Source organism: Antrostomus carolinensis, unplaced genomic scaffold (genome assembly GCF_000700745.2).
Source record: "Antrostomus carolinensis isolate BGI_N321 unplaced genomic scaffold, ASM70074v2 scaffold39112, whole genome shotgun sequence".
NCBI lineage: Eukaryota > Metazoa > Chordata > Aves > Caprimulgiformes > Caprimulgidae > Antrostomus > Antrostomus carolinensis.
The window spans coordinates 703-18167 of NW_010299544.1; the positions used below are offsets into that span (position 1 = coordinate 703).

Here is a 17465-nt window from a genome sequence, read left to right on the forward strand (position 1 = left end):
AGAAGGAGGAGAGAACCAGCAGGAGAGACCATTGACTTGAACAATAGACCATTGGTCTAAACAAGAAGAGCATAGTTGCCATGAGGAAGGAGGAGGAAGACAGAGAACCTGGAGACACCAGGATCAGCGTGCAGAAGAGTAGGAGGAGGTAAATGAGGTACCCTGCAGCCCATGGAAGTTCAACAGCAGAGCAGATACCCACGTGTAGGCAATGGAGGAATCCACGCTGGAGCAGAAAGCTGTGCCCAAGGGCAGTTGTGACTGGGCAAGGAGACCCCAGACATGCTCAACACCAGAGCAGAGGGGGAGGCAGTGTGCTAGACCAGAAACCTGTCTGCAGCCCATGGACAATCCCATGCTGGAGCCAGGAGATGTGTCTGAAGAGGTTCATGACTCCATGGGAAGCCCACATTGGAACACTTTGTTCCTGGACTCTTGTAGCCCATGAGAGGGATCTCACACTGAAAAGAACAGCGTAGACAAACCGACTGCAACCCCCATTCCCTGTCCCCCTGCGCCACTGTGGGGGGAAAAGGTAGAGAAATTGTGAGCAAAGTAATTTGAGTCTGGGAAGAAGGGAGGGCTGTGGGAAGGTGTTTTAAGATGTGGTTGTTGTAACTCACTATCCTGCTCTGATTGACTGGTAATTAAATTGATTTTTTTCTTCCCCGAGTTGAGTCTGTTTTTCCTGTGACCATAATTGGTGAGCGAGCCCTCCCTGTCCTCATTTCAACCCACACGCCCTTTGCTGTGTTTCTCTTCCCATCTCACTGACTGGCAGGGGAGTGAGTGCAGGACCGCATGGTCTTAGCTGCGGCTGAAACCACCAAACTAACAAAACTTCCAAAAGAATCCATGACACTGAGCTACCTAAATTCTTTTAACCTTCAAAATCTACATTTGAAATTTGACTCAGAATTTACATTTCTACTGGATGCTTTTTGAGGTCAGAGATTAAACTTCAAGTATTTTGCATCCTATTCTTTCTGCTGCTCTACATTCTCAATTCTTTGTGTCATAACATCTTGCTAAGCAAGATTATACTGTTCCTCTAAGCTTAAACTGAACTCAGACTTCATTAAGCAACTTAACAGAAGCTAGTGCTCCTAATAAAAATGCTTGAGATAAAACACCAAAGAAAAGAATCTCTGTTCTTCAAATGATAAGCAATGATACTATAAAAATGTTCTAAGACAACAGTAAACCTCAATTACATGAATGGAGAATACGAAAATGAATAAAAGGAACTTAAAAGGATTTTATGCTCAAGAACCAGGCAATAAAGAGAAAAAACACAGCTATTTATTTGTAAGGCTAAGATCATGTTTGTTTACTAGTAACTAGTTCCAACTGTTCTTCAAAACCAAAGAACACGATTTAGATTCTGAGAACAGTATTAAAAAAGTTTATCCATTTCTTTTTCAAGTCTTTCTACTAACTTGCCATTATCAAGGTGCTGTTGATAATGGCAGCAAGAACAGAAAAAGAACGTTGTGCTCTGTTAATTGATGACAGCTCAACAACGAACAAAAGCAACATGTTGGTAATGTAATTTAAATAATATTTATGAGTAAATATTGTACTCTGGAGATAAAAGGACAAGCTATTCATGAAAATATTTACATAGAAGGAAAATACTGATAAAATACATATATCTATGTTCACCTAACAGATATGCTATGCTTTGAAACAGAAATATAAATAAAATAAGCTACGTTTTGCAGTTTTCTACTCTGGATTTTTTTTCTGTTTTTAAGCAGGATAACATATATCACTGCCTGAAATTAACAAAATTAAGCAATGTACATGCAGGAATCCACCATTACTATGTCATGTTCTAGGATGTGCAGCACTTAGAACAAATACACGATTCAGTATATTTTCAGCTAAAACATCTGAAGGCTTATTTTCAAAATAAAATGCCAGTTTTAAAACTAGGGGGTTTTGAAGCAAAGTAACATGTGAAAATGGTTAAGCTATGGAGAATAACATGACTTAAATTCACAACTTACTTAGGAGTTGAAGGACCTCTTGGCCATGTTCCATCTTCATTCTTCTGTTCTATCACCAGTACCTACCACAAAAAGTGTAATAAGAAAACTGAAATAGAAGTATCAGTAGATTGCTTTCTGTTTATACCTTTTTAATGGATTTGCTGATATGTGATTGAGACAGAAAAGACTGGTGTGTATATTCCCTGAGGTTCAAGAATGTTCCATTCAATTACACTGCACCTTCCTCTTGCTTATTCACTTTCTTCTCTAACCTTTCTTTTTTCTAAAACTGTAGTTTGTGCAACTTTGGGCAAGCTACTTAATATTTCTATGCCTCAACAATCTATGGATAAAATGGCAATACCCTGCCCCTCAAGGACATCAGAAGATGACCTGCAATGGCTAAACAGCATCTATGAATCTATAGCAATCACATGTCTACACAACAGCCCTGTTAAGGAAGGGATATTCCTGAAGGAATTTTGCCTCTCACACAACACAGATCAGTAAGAAGAAAAAAAAAAAACCCAGACCAAACCATTTTGTGCCTTGATATCCTTAAAATCATACCTGTCTAATTACTCCTGCATTTTTTGCAAAAGCATTCATCTAATAATAATTCTCCCACAGGACAGTTGGTTAATAAAATTAATTTCATCCAAGTTGTTATTAGTACAAAAGAGTACAGAACACTCAGTCCTAAACACAGGCATCAAGTGCCATTTGAAACGCCTTTGGGTATTTGAGATATCTGCCCTATGCTGGCAGATATGACACAGGACCTACAAAAAGCTCATGCCTTTCTGGATTGACAGCTGGGATGGCCTAGATCATCTGAAACAGCAATTAGAATCAAAGATTTAAACTGAATCTAACTCTTAATTTCCAATGTAACTAATTCTGCATACTGTACACTGATGTTTCAGGATGCCAATTAACTGCCATGCTATGCTTGTATGTGTCTACACGGTGACATACATTCACATATGTACTTATGCTCAAAATTTTATGTATAAGTCATGCTGTCACTTGAAGATGTAATTTTCAGTCTGAATACACTAAGATGTGACACTGAACACCACCTTTCTGTCATGAACTAATTTTTATCTGGAAAAGAGCAGTATGCTGCCTTAGGTCACAAATGCTGTAAGACAGATCCTGCCATGTTTCCTTCCACTGTCTCTAAGAAACTACTAAATAAAAGGAAGATTCAGACTTAAAAGTTCAATGGAACCCTTAAAGGCTCGCTTCAGAAACCAACTGATAAATTAAAAACATTAATTTACTCAATCACATACATAGTTTAGAATTACACAGTAAAAAATTACTCTTAGGTCAGATAGACTATAACAGTCAGAATAACTATAATTAGATTAGAAGGCTCAGCAAGAAAAATAACAACCCTGTGTGTCAACAAGTGCAACTGACCAAACACACATGGTCCACCAAGACATTTAGCATTTTCAGAAACTACAGTTAAACTCAGTTTTGAACAATATTTGTTTTGCTAAAAGTACAGATGTCACCTAGACATCTTTTTATGGTTATATTAGACCATGCTTGCTTCATAGTTAATGTTTTACTGGGATAGAGGCAATTTGCAAGCTACATCTTTGACGCAAATCTTTTATGGGAGATGTGGATTCTTCCAGCAGGACCTCTGCATGGTTAAAATTACCTGTGTTAGGGTTTAAGTGCACGCAGCATGAAGCTAAAAGAGCACAATAGTTCAAGCTGTTATTTTGGTGGACTGATTACTTACCTTCCATGCCATAAAAGAAAACTAAAGCACAGCATAAATACTTCTGGTAAGTAGGTTAGAGTCAAGTACTTCGAGGCAAAAGGAAATACTTCAACATAATCTCACCTACAGTTACTGCCATCAAATTACATCCATTCATATTTGTAGCACAACAGCATGAGTTACAGCTGTTGAAAAAACATTCAACTCTATCTGAAGACTAAAGAATCAATGTAACAATTTGAAAAGTTATTCTAACAATGAAATTGTTCAATCAGTTTGCATTTATATTTGTGTAGCTTTAACAGCCAATATTTATATTTACCTGGAAACGTAGAAAAAATTATCTTGTAAAAATCCTCCCATAAAGTGATTTTAAAGTGATGATATAGTCTCATGCTAAAGCAGGTTTTAAAGTTCTTTTGTCTCTATAGTTCTTAACTGAAATATTTTCATTTTTTCTGAATTTTCTTCTAAAATCTGGACCGTAGAACTTGAGTAGAAGACATTATTCTTTTAGAATACCTAAAATGTTCTCCAGATTTTGGGTTTCATTATGGGAACATAACCCATAGATACTAGGAATATTTTTTTATTTCAGGTTTTACCAAATTCAAGTCAGCAATGTTATGTTCATTTACTTTTAATTCATCAGGAGAGTTCAACTAATCTTTAATCCTGAAAATACACTCAAAGATTACTTTTATTTTGATGAATTTGTTTCTAAAATCCTCTATTCCTAACACAATCTATTAGGAGGTGATTTTCATTTAAAAAGAAGGAAAATTCATTGGGTACAGCTACTTTTTATGAACATAGAAACATACTCAAAAAGAGAAAGAATATTACACTGTACCTGTCCCTGGTATAAACCAGCATCCTGTATGGTACTGTCTGGTTTATTTAAAGGTTCAAAAGTATTACTCATGTATTTGTTCCACAACCTGGTCTCTTTTTCACCTGGAATATTGAAGATTTTTCTTATTTCTTTTTCAATTGTATCTGTTTTGAAAGGGAGAGAACACAAGTTTAGCATTTCTCTACACAAAGAGTATATAAGGCCAAATAAAGCATCAGAATCACCTACTCTTTTCTTATATTCAGAATATGAATGAAACTAGAAATAGCCATGTAACCACATCATGTAGAACAAGCAGCAAGTTGCTGGTTTGCTTGCCTTTAAAACAGAAACAGTCAGAAAACTATTTTATTCCCTCCTGAATCTCTTAGCAAAGCAGACCAAATAATGACAAATTGACAAAAAACAGATGACAGGAGGTACCTAGGTACCCATCTACTAATTTCTCAGTGTGGTTACACAGGAGTGTGGGTGGGTAGGGAATGATTAGAAGCAAGTCTGGAAGTAAAACCAGGTGCAGAAGGGCAAGTCATTCTGTTCCTCTACCTAAACTAAATCATATGTTAAACACAAAAAGTCAAAATCAGACCTGAAGCTTAAAAGTACTCTGTAAAACTTCAGCCATGGGCTTGTGAAATGCATGACAACTGGCCAATATATACAATTTGTCCATATTGTGGGCAACTGAACGCATTTTCCTTCTTTACTAGTTAACACACATTTTAGTATGAAAGCAAGTGTTAGACTGGAACACCTGTTTCTGTAACAGAGATGATACGTAGGCAAGGTAGGTGCTATAAACAAGACAAAAGGTTGTGACTTGATTTGCTGACTTTAAAAAAACCCAACAAACCAACATGTCCTCTCTGAATCAATTCTCAACCAATGATTTCAAATAACTACATTTGAATGTAAGAATGAATCTAGTCAGCAACAATCTTTAAAAAGAAAAATCCACATTTATCAATGAATTTCACTAAAATAATTTACAAAAGATAATTTTTCATTATTTTATTAATATCATGACAATTAATTATTTGATCATTGTAGCTCGTTTTCTTTGCAAGTACTAAGTTAACATTTATTATGTTGATTTTTAACATATTCCAGCTTCACTAACAGAACTGTTATTTAACAGGGAGCATCAATTCTATCAGATGACTGCACATTATGTTCAAGACTCTGGGAAGAGCATGTTCCACTCTACTAGTCATTGTGCTAATTTTGAGCCTGTGAAACCAAGGTTCTTTTACATACTTCCATGAACGTAACCAATGCACACTTTATAGTTCTTCCCCCCACCATCCAGGTAAGTATCACTGAAGTGCTGGCTTACGAACTAAAGTGAAAGTGTCTGTTCCAGTATAAGTGAAAACATTACATTGAAATATGTATGGTCTGAGGCATATTGTACACAGGGTTCTCATCTAGCAGTATTATACACATCCCATGTATGAGACGATTAGTACTAGGATGATGTCTAAAAGAGACAGGCAGAACTGCCCTTTAAAGATGCCTCTCACTCCATCAGCTATATAGCCACAATTTGAGATAGTTTAATTTGAGAGTTAAAGGTTATAGTTCTCATAGAGGATATATCATATACCATTAAAAATCATATAGATCCTTCAAAAAAACAGCTGCATGATTTAAGTATTATTTTGCGAAACCACCTGGAAGGCAGAGGAGTCTTTATGAGATGCTGGAGAAGTTCAGTGGATCTTAATACAAGTAAACTCTGTCTCCTAAAGGCTAGTGCTATCACAAACACTAGCTAAAGGAAACTAGTAAAATGTTTGTCTGTACTGTGAAACAGTAATCCCGCTTCCTAAAGAAGGGAAAGTCTAGTCACAGATTACAGAATAAATTGTCCTCAAGGGTGACAAGTTTTCTGTTCTTTTATTTTGCAGCAAATTAAAGGAAAAGATGAATCAAAGCCATTTGCCAAGATAACTTACTAGCAGAAGTCCAAAAGCCCATTAGATGCAGAGCCACCTGTGTAATCTTCTACAAAGTTTATCAGCTCAGTTTTGGAATTGTTTTTATGGCATTGCAGACACAACCTAATTCATCCATAACAGAGGCTACAGTCTTTCTGTCATTCTGCAGTTTGTAAAACTCTTGGATAAAGGTAGAAAAGGCTTACGCATTAACCGATGACTTAGTTTTATCATACTTTCATATGATTAAGACTCTTCAATGGAACATTAACTCATTTTCACTCAGAAGCCCTGATGTTTTCTAGGTTCAGCAACAATAACTACACTGAAATGTTGCCTGAACTACATCTATTACCCAGCTCATTCTCTTTTTAGAATTAAAAAGCCACACCCCTGCAAGAATAAGTCATCAATCAGTCTCAAAGTTAATATGCACTGCCTCCAAGGCAAGATTCCTCAATTGTAGGAGATTCCCAAGAAGGTCAAAAGAACACATTGGATGTTTCCAGTACCACCCCAAGAAAATTATTAGGTACATCCTTTATAATTATTTTTTCCTACCTTGTAGTAATTTACTGACATACAGCTTAGCTTAGTTTCTGTTTCAATAGAAAAGCCAAAGTATTCCAGAATAACACAAATTTGGAGATTGGTAGGTGAGTATTATATTGTATAATACTCAGGGTATTTAAGGTGCTCCAAAACTTTCTGTTTAAGTGAATTAAGGAAGGTCTTGTCTTCATCTTTTGAGGGCAGTAAATAACTTAATAAATTATGGTGGTCAGAAAAATTTAACTTCTTGAAAAGACCATAGCACCTTATGTCCACTCACCTCAGTGGGGTTGATATTGACTCTTTTGTACTATAAGTCTTCAACCTAATGAAAAGGCATCCCTTACTGGCATACACAAGGAAAGATGAAAAATAAACATGATTCTGTAAGATTTCTCTTGCATATTATTTATTGATAGAACTAGTATCTCTGACATATATCTGACGAATTCCAGAACTACCCTAAATATACTTAATGTAATGACAAGGAAAAAAAAATTAAAAAAAAATAAAAAATCACTGTCTTATTAATGGATGATAGGAGAAAAATCTCAGGGATCAGTTATTCTTTCACTCTGAAAAGTGATTTTAATTTTTCTAACTCTTCTTCTAAGAAACAAGCTCTTTTGGATGTCCTAACTAGGACAGCCCTGCTTGGTGCTCTGCATGAGAAGATTCAGCTTCAGAAAGGGCATATTTTTAAGGCTTCCAAGAGCATGTCATCCACATCTCAGAAAAGCAAGTAAGGTCAGCGTCTGGAAAGGGTCGCCCGTGAGTCTGACTGTGTCTCATTACCCTTTATGACAACTTTCTCATAACTGTAATTCTCTCTCTGTTCAGAAAAAATGAATACATCTCCAAGTAACAGTCATTCCAAAATGCCCTGCTTCTGGTTAGAGAAAGAAAGTATCAGAACTTCATCCATTACCTATAACTACAATGATACAATTAAATTTACTATAGCTGCAAAACAGCTTGTATTTGGTCCTCAGGGAAGAATAATGTTAAATTGTTTTTTCTAAGTTTCTGGGTTTCCTTAGAGAATAATGAAGTACATCTTCCAAAGTTAAACCAGATCTCAAAAAGGCCAATTAACACACAACACTGAAGGCTTGTTTCAAGGATAAATTTCATAATTTTTAAGTTGTTTTTTTTTCCTAAGACAAGTGCAGATCATTACTTGTTTAACTTAAAGACTAAAATTTAACAAAGTAAAATGATTCTGTTTTTCAAGCAAGCAATCTGCAAAGAGTTAAAGGGCAGCAAGTGTAACTGACTGCCTATAATGTAAAGAGAAGCAAAACCTGAAAACCCCACGTTGTTGTCAAAGAAAGTAAAAGGAGTAATGGCTGGGAATAAAGTGCCAAGGGCATAAAGTACAATTCTAACTGCACAAATAAATCTGAAGGACTCATATCTCAGATACATAAGCACAAATACACCAAAAATTGAGTTTATATGCTCAGCAATATCTTTGCATATGTTGTGATTGTTATTTTCAGAGACAAATATGTTAATAAAATATGGTTTCAAACCACACAATGCTCAAAGAGTAGGCAAAATGACTACAAATAAAGGTAAGTTAAAGGTGTAATACGGGACTCAGTTACAGTAAAAGATTGTGCATTGTCTGCCACTTCACAACCCAAACAATACTGCCTTTGTAGGTCACTTTTAGACATTAATTTATAAATTCAATTAATTCTTGTGTTTCCTAATATACCCCTCTCTCTCTATATATATGACTAAAAAATGTTGGCTAATGAAAGAAAATGGAAACACATGAAAAAACATACTTCTTATACACCAAAAGCCAAGAAAAAGCACTATGGAATCCCATACAGATAACGAAAAACATCACACCACCTCCTGAAAAGTGCAAACCTCTAGAGTTAACTAAGATGCCTAGACAATAAAACACATTTTTTTTTTTTAATAAAAATGTATTTCAAATCCTAAATATTCCAAATAGTTTAACTTTTAATTTTGACCCAAACAAGACCAGTCTCATCCTTTTTAATGGTTACAATAGCCATCTATCATTTTACCTAGAGACTTATTTATTCAGAACTTGCTACCAAGTACTATTTAAACACAAGTAACAGTCATATATTGTTAGAAATAGTTGTGCATACCTATTGTATCAGCTTTACTAAATCTTCGTGTGACAACATTGTTCATATTTCCATTTTCACAAAGCTTTAATTCTGTTAGATATACTTCTACTTTGCAGTGCTTTACAAACATACCCTGTTCAACGACCTGAAAAACAGATTGGGATCAGGTATCAGTCCAAGTAAGTTTTCATATACACACTTCAAAATATTTTTGAAAACTCTTCAAGAAACTGAAGGTCAGGGAATGTAAGAAACTTAATGCAAAAAATTAGAACTAAATTCTCCTATAACTTTTCAGAAATACAGTAAACAAAGAAGTAATTTTAGTAATTTAGTCTTACCTGTGTATAACACCACCATGACTTTCAAAGTCTTCATTACAGAGAAAAATCACAAATATGCATACTTAACCAAAAGATAAGATACTTGATCAAAAGATAAAAAGCATCAAAAGTTATTTTTATTTCAAAACACATTCATTGTATGGTCCTTCCTCAAAATATAAATAATTCGTTTTCACAGAAAGAATACTTATCAAAACAGAATACACACTACTAAAATCTAGATATCACATTTTTAATCAAATCCTGTATTTAAACAAGACCTAGAAATCTTCCACTTATATTCTGATAATGAATGCACTAATTTGAAATTTCACCTGTGCATTACAGTTGCTTATTATATGTTCACCTATTACAAAATAGTCAAGTATACAGGAATTTTTTTTTATAAAAGCAAAATGTAGAAAAAAATATTCAGGGTCACCTCTTAAATGTTTTTCCCTTTGATCTTCCAAAGTGTAACTGCAGTACTTAGTCATGTAGACTGCTCCAAAAATAACTGTTGGCCTGATATGTGATACATCTGACAAATATGGTAGGGGGAAAAAAAAGAAGCACCACAGCTAATTGCTGGGAGAGATCTGCTGTCTGCTGTACAAATACAGTTTGTATGCATGTGCCTCAGGAAAAAAATGTCAGTGAATTATTTCATTGCTGTTCAGCAATTTGCATTAGCTTTAACGACTGCCAACTATGACATTTAAATAAAAACGCCTCTTAATTTGAGCAGCTTAGTAGGGTTTTCAGGTACTAGAGTAACAACAAAATAGTTGCAGCAAACAAAACTGTGCAGTACGATTAAGACATTTCTGAGAATAAAACTGACCCTGTAGTGGTAGGATTACTGCTTCCTATTACATAAATTCATAATGTTATTTGACATGCACCAACTACAACACTGTATCAACTTAAAATTTGGATCCACATTTCAAAAACAGTTGATGCATCAAAGGGAATGAATGAAAAGCATCCTCTCACCTCTGTGAAAAAAACCCATTAAGGCAGACTGGAGAAAGATTCATTAATAAATGACAAAAGCATCAGAAAAAAATTCTGAACCAGAATATGGATCTCAGAGGATAACTACTGTTCATATTGGTAGAAAATAATGAAGTTATGCCAGTTTACCTGGCCACTTCTTACATTCCATGTATTTTTCCAGTTAGTTCCTTCCAAGCAGAAGGCAAGTTAATTGAATTCCCCTTCTCTCTCCTTCCATTTTCCCCTCAAAGTGAAAAAATTACAGAACTTTTACTTAGCCACAATGATGGTAGAACATTCAGTTTCCTGAATTCCATCTTCAGGAAAAACAGTAACAAGTTGATAACAGGTATAACTTTAAAGAATAGCCATCTTAATGGATTTCAGCTCTTACAAAACTAGAGAAAAAGAAACATTCCAGGCATGTCTCTCTAAAAAAGGATCTCTTTTACTGTATTAAAGAGAATGTTAAAAAACCCCCAACAAACTATTTCTATTGCTGACCAAATGAATCTTGAAGACACAAAATTTCTTCTATAGCTAAATCTGGCATTTTTTTGAAAGGAATGTACTTCAAGTAAGCAGGCAGCATGCATGTAATTAGGCCATTCTCATGTCATAGGAGGAAAAAAAAAGTTGTGTTACACCAGAAATCATATAAAACTAAATTCTAATCATAACATTCTTTCAGCAGTTTTTCAGGAATTACAATAAAGAATGCTATAACTGAAAGAATACATCCTAACAGTAAATTTAGAAATGGCAAACACAGCAAAATATGTTAGAATTTAAGTAATTCAGTTCAGTGAGGATGCAACTGTAATCGTTAACCTGAAAATCTTAAGAAATAAACTGGTAAAATGTCATATCACCTTAATAATAATGGTGGCATGTGCTGGAATAAACAGAAATTAACTTCAAAGACTGATTTTTAAGTATCTCAAACTGACAGAAGCCCACAGTAGCCACTACTACTTGTGCTGAGGTAAGCTTTTTGCTTAAAGAAAAAAATCCCTTAGCAAGCTGCTGAACACAGAAGACTCTGCTTATGAGAAAAAGAACTACTAATTACTCTGCCAGTGGTAGCATTATTAGAGCTAGGCTTTTCACTAATATAGTCAATACAGTTTTAGGGTTTTATACTTAATTACAAAATCATTTGCATTAATAGACTTACAAGCTTCTAAAGCAAGTTCTTCTTGAAATATTAGAGGGCTTACTTTCAGAAAAAAAAGCATTATATCCTTTCCATCCTCGTTTCTCAATATTAAAAACTTAAGCCTCTAAAATTTGAATAAAAATTAATTATCTATAGAGCAACTAAAACAGGAGTTATCTACATGATTATCATAGGCCAGGATTTACAATCTTCTAATAAATTCCTGTGGAAGTCCTGCATATTTGCAGGATTATATCAGAATCACATTAATCCCAGTGGGTAATTTAACAGTACCTTGCGTGCAATTGGCTCTTGACCTTCCATCAGTGTGTACCAGCTAACTAGCCTATTCCAGCCTTCAGTTGGCAAAAGGATGTAGTCCAGCTCATCAATGAGATGTTCCTTGAGGGACTGAGAATCACCATCTACAAGAGGAAAATATTTTTACTTGAATACTGTAATTCTGTTACTTGAGATTTTAATGTAATATTTTTCATATAAACAGTAAAAATATTTTCTGAGTCACATTTATGTTATCAGTATTATTATGTTCAAAACAAAACTCTTCTGAAACTATTTAAGCAAGCTATTCAGTTCAGGCATAGCACATCTATTACAGGTAGCATTCCTAACTCATTAACCCACGTCACAACTCCATATCCTCATGCAATCAGAAGCACCTAACTTGTTATCGCACACTATCACAGCCTTCAGAGAAATCAATCCATTTCTCCAACCACTTCACACATATTCCCACATCACCATGGATACTTCCATTTCATGCTAGTTGCATCCTTCACTCAAAATGCAGGAATGGGTAGTTACGGTAGATCCAAGACACAGTTCAAAGTCATTCACTCCATGTCAGACTGGGAAAATAACATGGTACAACCCTACATGCTCTGTAAACACAGTCCCTAGAATATTCTTCACAGGGACAGTGAGATGAAACAATTGAAAGAAGTACAACTTGTTACATAAGTTGTATGCTTTTAGCTTTGGTACAACCCTTGTTACAGTAGTAAGACAGCAGCTATCCTATATGCAGAAGAGGCGATTCCAGATCTGAGCCACTGTAAGCCTCAGACAATTAGGACTGCTGTGTTTCCATGTGGAAGTATCCACTACAGGCCAGCAAACATCCCTCTCTACAGAGGGAGATGGGACAGGGCGACCCACACATTCAGCTCCAAAGAATGAATGTGGATGACAAACTTAATGAAGTATGAAAATAAACAGAGTATGTATAAAGAGTAAATAGACTGTAATAAATATACAGTCTATTTATTTTCATTGTCCTATGTGAATGAACTGCAGAATTCCACACTGCACAATTAAAACTGAGCATAGAAGTAACCTTAAATAATCTCAAATTGTTTCAAGTATTGGCTTTCCTCTTTTTTTTTTTTTTTTTTTTTTTTTTTTTACAAGTAACACTTTAAGCAAAATTAATACTATTACCTACATTTTTCTGCAAGGACAAAAATAAGTGCATGCTATGTGCATATGAAAAGCACTAAGGTCCTCTCATTTGATCATATTTCTGCACTTGTCTTGTTTCTCCTTTGTAGAGATTCAGCAAACACAGCATAATGTGACTTCAATTAAAAGAAAAAAAAGAGTCCTGAGCATTAAAAAAGGCACACTTAAAAATTAAAAATCCTTTAATAATAAAAACTATTATTTTTTTTCTGTGTATAAGAATTTAACAAAACATGTTTCAACACGACCTTTTCCGAAGGAGGGCAACACTACTGAGGACATTTAAGAGACGTTTAAGAGACGTGTTCAATTCTTGGTGGGAAGTATAAACAAGATTCAGCTTACCAAGTCTCTAATATCCAGATTTCTAACGTCTCTGCTCTACCTGCACTTACTACACCTTCAGCTGGTTTAAAGGGTTTGTGATTTTAATGGAAAATACAGGAAAAAAGCAATGCTTTTTGTTTTAATCACCTAAATGGTGAAAATATGGACAAACAAGAATGCACAGCTTTCTTCTGCTCCTTATCACTGGTGCTGACTGCCTCTTTCCTTCTTCAGCTTGATGTGTGAGTAAAACATGGGAGAAGCATATTGTTCTCAGTTCATGTATTTTAAGTGTGCAACAGCTGCTCAGACATGGCAAAAAGATACTGTTTCCATAATATGTAATCTGCCCAGTTCAGAGATGACTTTATGCAGTCAAGGTACTATATGGTTTGCACGCATCTTCTCCGATAAAAATCATCAGTGTGGGAAGAGCTGAACCAAAAAAACCACTAGTAACAACAAAAAACTCAAGATACAGCCAGATAAATATTAGAATTATTAAGTTATTTTAGAAAAGGGGATAATCAAATTCAGAAGTAGCTGAAGTATTTGTTGCAATTTTAGCAAGAAGCAACACAGAAGGAAACAAAGGAAAGCAGAAGAAAACCTCAGACTTTGGATTCCACTTTGGGAGCCATAGTACTTACATTTCTCAAGCAAAAAAGTAAAATGGAATTTCACATTAACATGTGAGTGAACATACAGGTAAATAAAAATTCAGTTCTTCATTGAGAGAAATATAATTAATGTGACCTAATAAATGATACTTCAGTCAATGCACCTATTTAAAAGATACTTTCCTTTTTTCTTCTCAATCTGTTTCACCTTATCTGTAAAATTTTCAAGACTCAAATTTTGGTTCAAAACTGCCTTGATTGGTTAGGCAAAAATCTACATGCAAGATCTATATCCAAGAAACAATTCACGACCTCCACCATCAGTTCTTCCTTGGCCCACTCAACACTATGCATGTGGTGGTTCCATTATAACTAGGAGCAAGGTGTGGGGAGAAATTCATAAACACATCTTCAGGTCCATGTATGTCTTTGAAAAGTTAATACTATATTTCTGCACTGATCTCACTGCTACAGGAGTTTATAGTGAGAAGATACAATTTGGATTCCTCTCCTGTCTTTCTAAAATCCCCAACATTTTTTCTGAGCATAATTTTCTCAGAGCCTTATTCCACCAAAGAAGTCCCCTGCCTCTGACAACTCAATCTCTCATATGCAAGTTTTCTATGATAAACCATCAGTTATTCTGCATAACCACTTCCTTGTGCTTGCTTTGCTAATGTAAAGTTTACAATATAACTCTTCTTCTGAAGACAGCAAGTGTGTACTCCGTTACACAGAACAACATTTTGGCATATGTCGAGATCAACCGAAATCTCTGCCTGTTACTTTTCATTGCTTTCACTTCATCCAAATAATCTGGAAATAAGGGAGCAACATTTAAGTAACGCAAGTACAACACACTGCTTCAGTTTCCTGGAATCAGTCTTTCTTGAATTTAGTAATAGTTTTCCTTAGTACTGCATTACACTGCAGAATACCTAAGAAAGCATGCCCATTTAGGATTATTTTATATTCTTTAAACCAGATGCAAATTTTCATCTAACACTTAAGGAGAGTAGTATCAGAGTAACTAGTGCAAACTACATGCTGAAGACAGGATTAAAACCCAAGCATTTTCAGGTTCAATTTATGCTATATAGGAAATCTTGTACAGAGGATTGCTGCTTTGCAGGAAGTGAAGGATATAGCTACTATTTGCTGAGCACTAATGCCCTTACTTTTAAAACTGCCTTCACACAGGAACAGTACATGCCAGACAGTAATTGCATGTATGATATTACTGCCAATACAGAGCCAGTTTTAGAACCATGAATGAGCAAAAATGAAGTTCATAAACCCTGAAGTTGTGTTTATTTTGAAAGGGGTATGGGCAGTGTCAAAATGATGGTAAGAATACAGGTTTTCAGGAGCTTTTAGCAAAATCCCTAAAATTACTTTAGATTTGGACAGCTAACCCTAACACAGGCTTCATATCCACAGTAACTTTAAATACAAACTGAACACATTTGTAGATTAAGTTATTTATAACTCAGATCAACTAGCATAGTGCTTTGCATGTCTAGAAATCACCTTTTTTTAAAAATGAATAGACACAGAAGAGAGAATAAGTGATGCTGCCTTACTCAGGATAAAAGGGATCTTGCTACATCTGATTTCAATTGAGAAGTATCACCTGAACATGCCTGCCTCATTGCAAGAGTTACTACAAGAATGTACAAAAGACCTAGATCCTCACATTTCAGAAAACAAAACATGTCACTTACCTAGTGCAAAAAGACCTTTAAGTTTGTGGATGGGAGAGAACATACAAATGTACACAACAATACAGCACCTTCTCCAAAGGCATTGATACTAGTCACTGTCAGACACGTGCATTCACACTGACTAGTGCAACATGGTATGACATGTCGTATGAAAGAGGCAATCATCTTTAACCTTTAACTTGTAAAATAATGAGATATTAACTACAGTTGAGAAGTTTTGAATTAAGAAAGTCAGAGTTCATCATAAACCCCATGAAGTTGTAAAAATTTGTATTAGTATGTGCAAAGAAATTACACAGTACTATTACATTACCTGTAACTGCAGAGAAGGAAATCAATTATCTTCCTGATTTTGTATCCACTAGATTTTGTAGATTAAATATTAACGGCTCTAATGGTATTTCAATACTGGACATTAAATACAGAATTTGACCTAAAGATTAAAATATCTGGGAAAGTAATCTGAGACCTGTGCCCACAAATCTGACTATCGTTCCGCAAAAGTCAGGCAGACCTGAGTATTCATAACAGTGACAGAGTTTAACTATACCTGAAAGACCATAAAAAATTAGGAAATTGATCATTTCACACCACTTTATATTATCACTGAACTGCATAACATCCTTGATCATTTCGCACCACTTTATATTATCACTGAACTGCATAACATCTCTTCTTCAATTCTTCCAGAATCAAAGTAAGGACTTGGGGCTCATTTACAAAAAGAAATTTGAGAGTTCAACTTTAAAATGGTATTTTAAATCAACCAATTCAGTTAAGCTAAAAAAAAATCTTAGTGAACTCAAGCTAGTAATTTGTCATCTTGACTAAATTTCAACTCTGAAGGTATCCTAAAATATAATATAAACCAGTAATTTGTACATTATTAAATATTCTGCCACAATTGCAAAGAAGTTCCAATGATTTTATTTATAAAATTGTAATTTTTAAGGGAAATGTATTCCATTTCCCTCGTCATGGTCTGAAAAGAAACAAACAAACAAAAGTTTCACATTCATAAATGATGCGATTCATTTACACTATTAAGTATAAAAAAAATATGCACAATCTGTGACAGATTTGCACTAAATGTTAGTACTGGCTTATTACACAATCAGAAGCAGTTACCTTTGAGAAGTCCAGAATTATCAATAGGACCAGGATACACATTTTGATCTCCCATCTGGTATTTGTCCCAGCTGTCAAAACCAACATATTTTTTCCACTGTTTGAACCAGCGACTATCCACTAGATACCTTAAACGGAAGAAGACACACAAGTTAATTACTGGCATGCTACTACTTCCTAAAGTACCAATTAATCACATTGACACACTTGTATCCATCAGCCCTGCAAAATGGAGAATGTTTTTCTGTCTGGTCTGCTAACCTTTATCAGCATCTCTTACCAACAAGGACTTCAATTGTGGGCAATTAAAGATCCCACTAATCACAGGAGGCAAGTACAGTTTTGCAAGACTGTCAATGCAGCATATCAGAAGTTGAAAAATGGCAAGTTCAAAAAAACATTTCCCTTTTTAGCATGAAATATCATCAGCTTTAATTCCTGTTCTCAATTTGTGAATTCAGGAGATTCAAGTTAAATCTTTACAATTAGACAGCCCTTTA

The 17465-nt window shown here is 34.9% G+C and overlaps 1 protein-coding gene across 1 annotated transcript; it reads right to left on the reverse strand.

Moving 5' to 3' along the window:
* Positions 1-2012: 2012 nt before the first annotated feature.
* LOC104520977 (ubiquitin carboxyl-terminal hydrolase 15-like) lies at positions 2013-17093 on the reverse strand (the record flags this gene model as incomplete). The annotated part of the gene is made up of 5 exons (XM_010162820.1): positions 2013-2074; positions 4592-4737; positions 9222-9348; positions 11979-12109; positions 16966-17093. Coding segments are annotated over 5 exons (594 nt in total), but the record flags the coding sequence as incomplete, so codon positions are not given.
* Between the last annotated feature and the right edge of the window lie 372 nt (positions 17094-17465).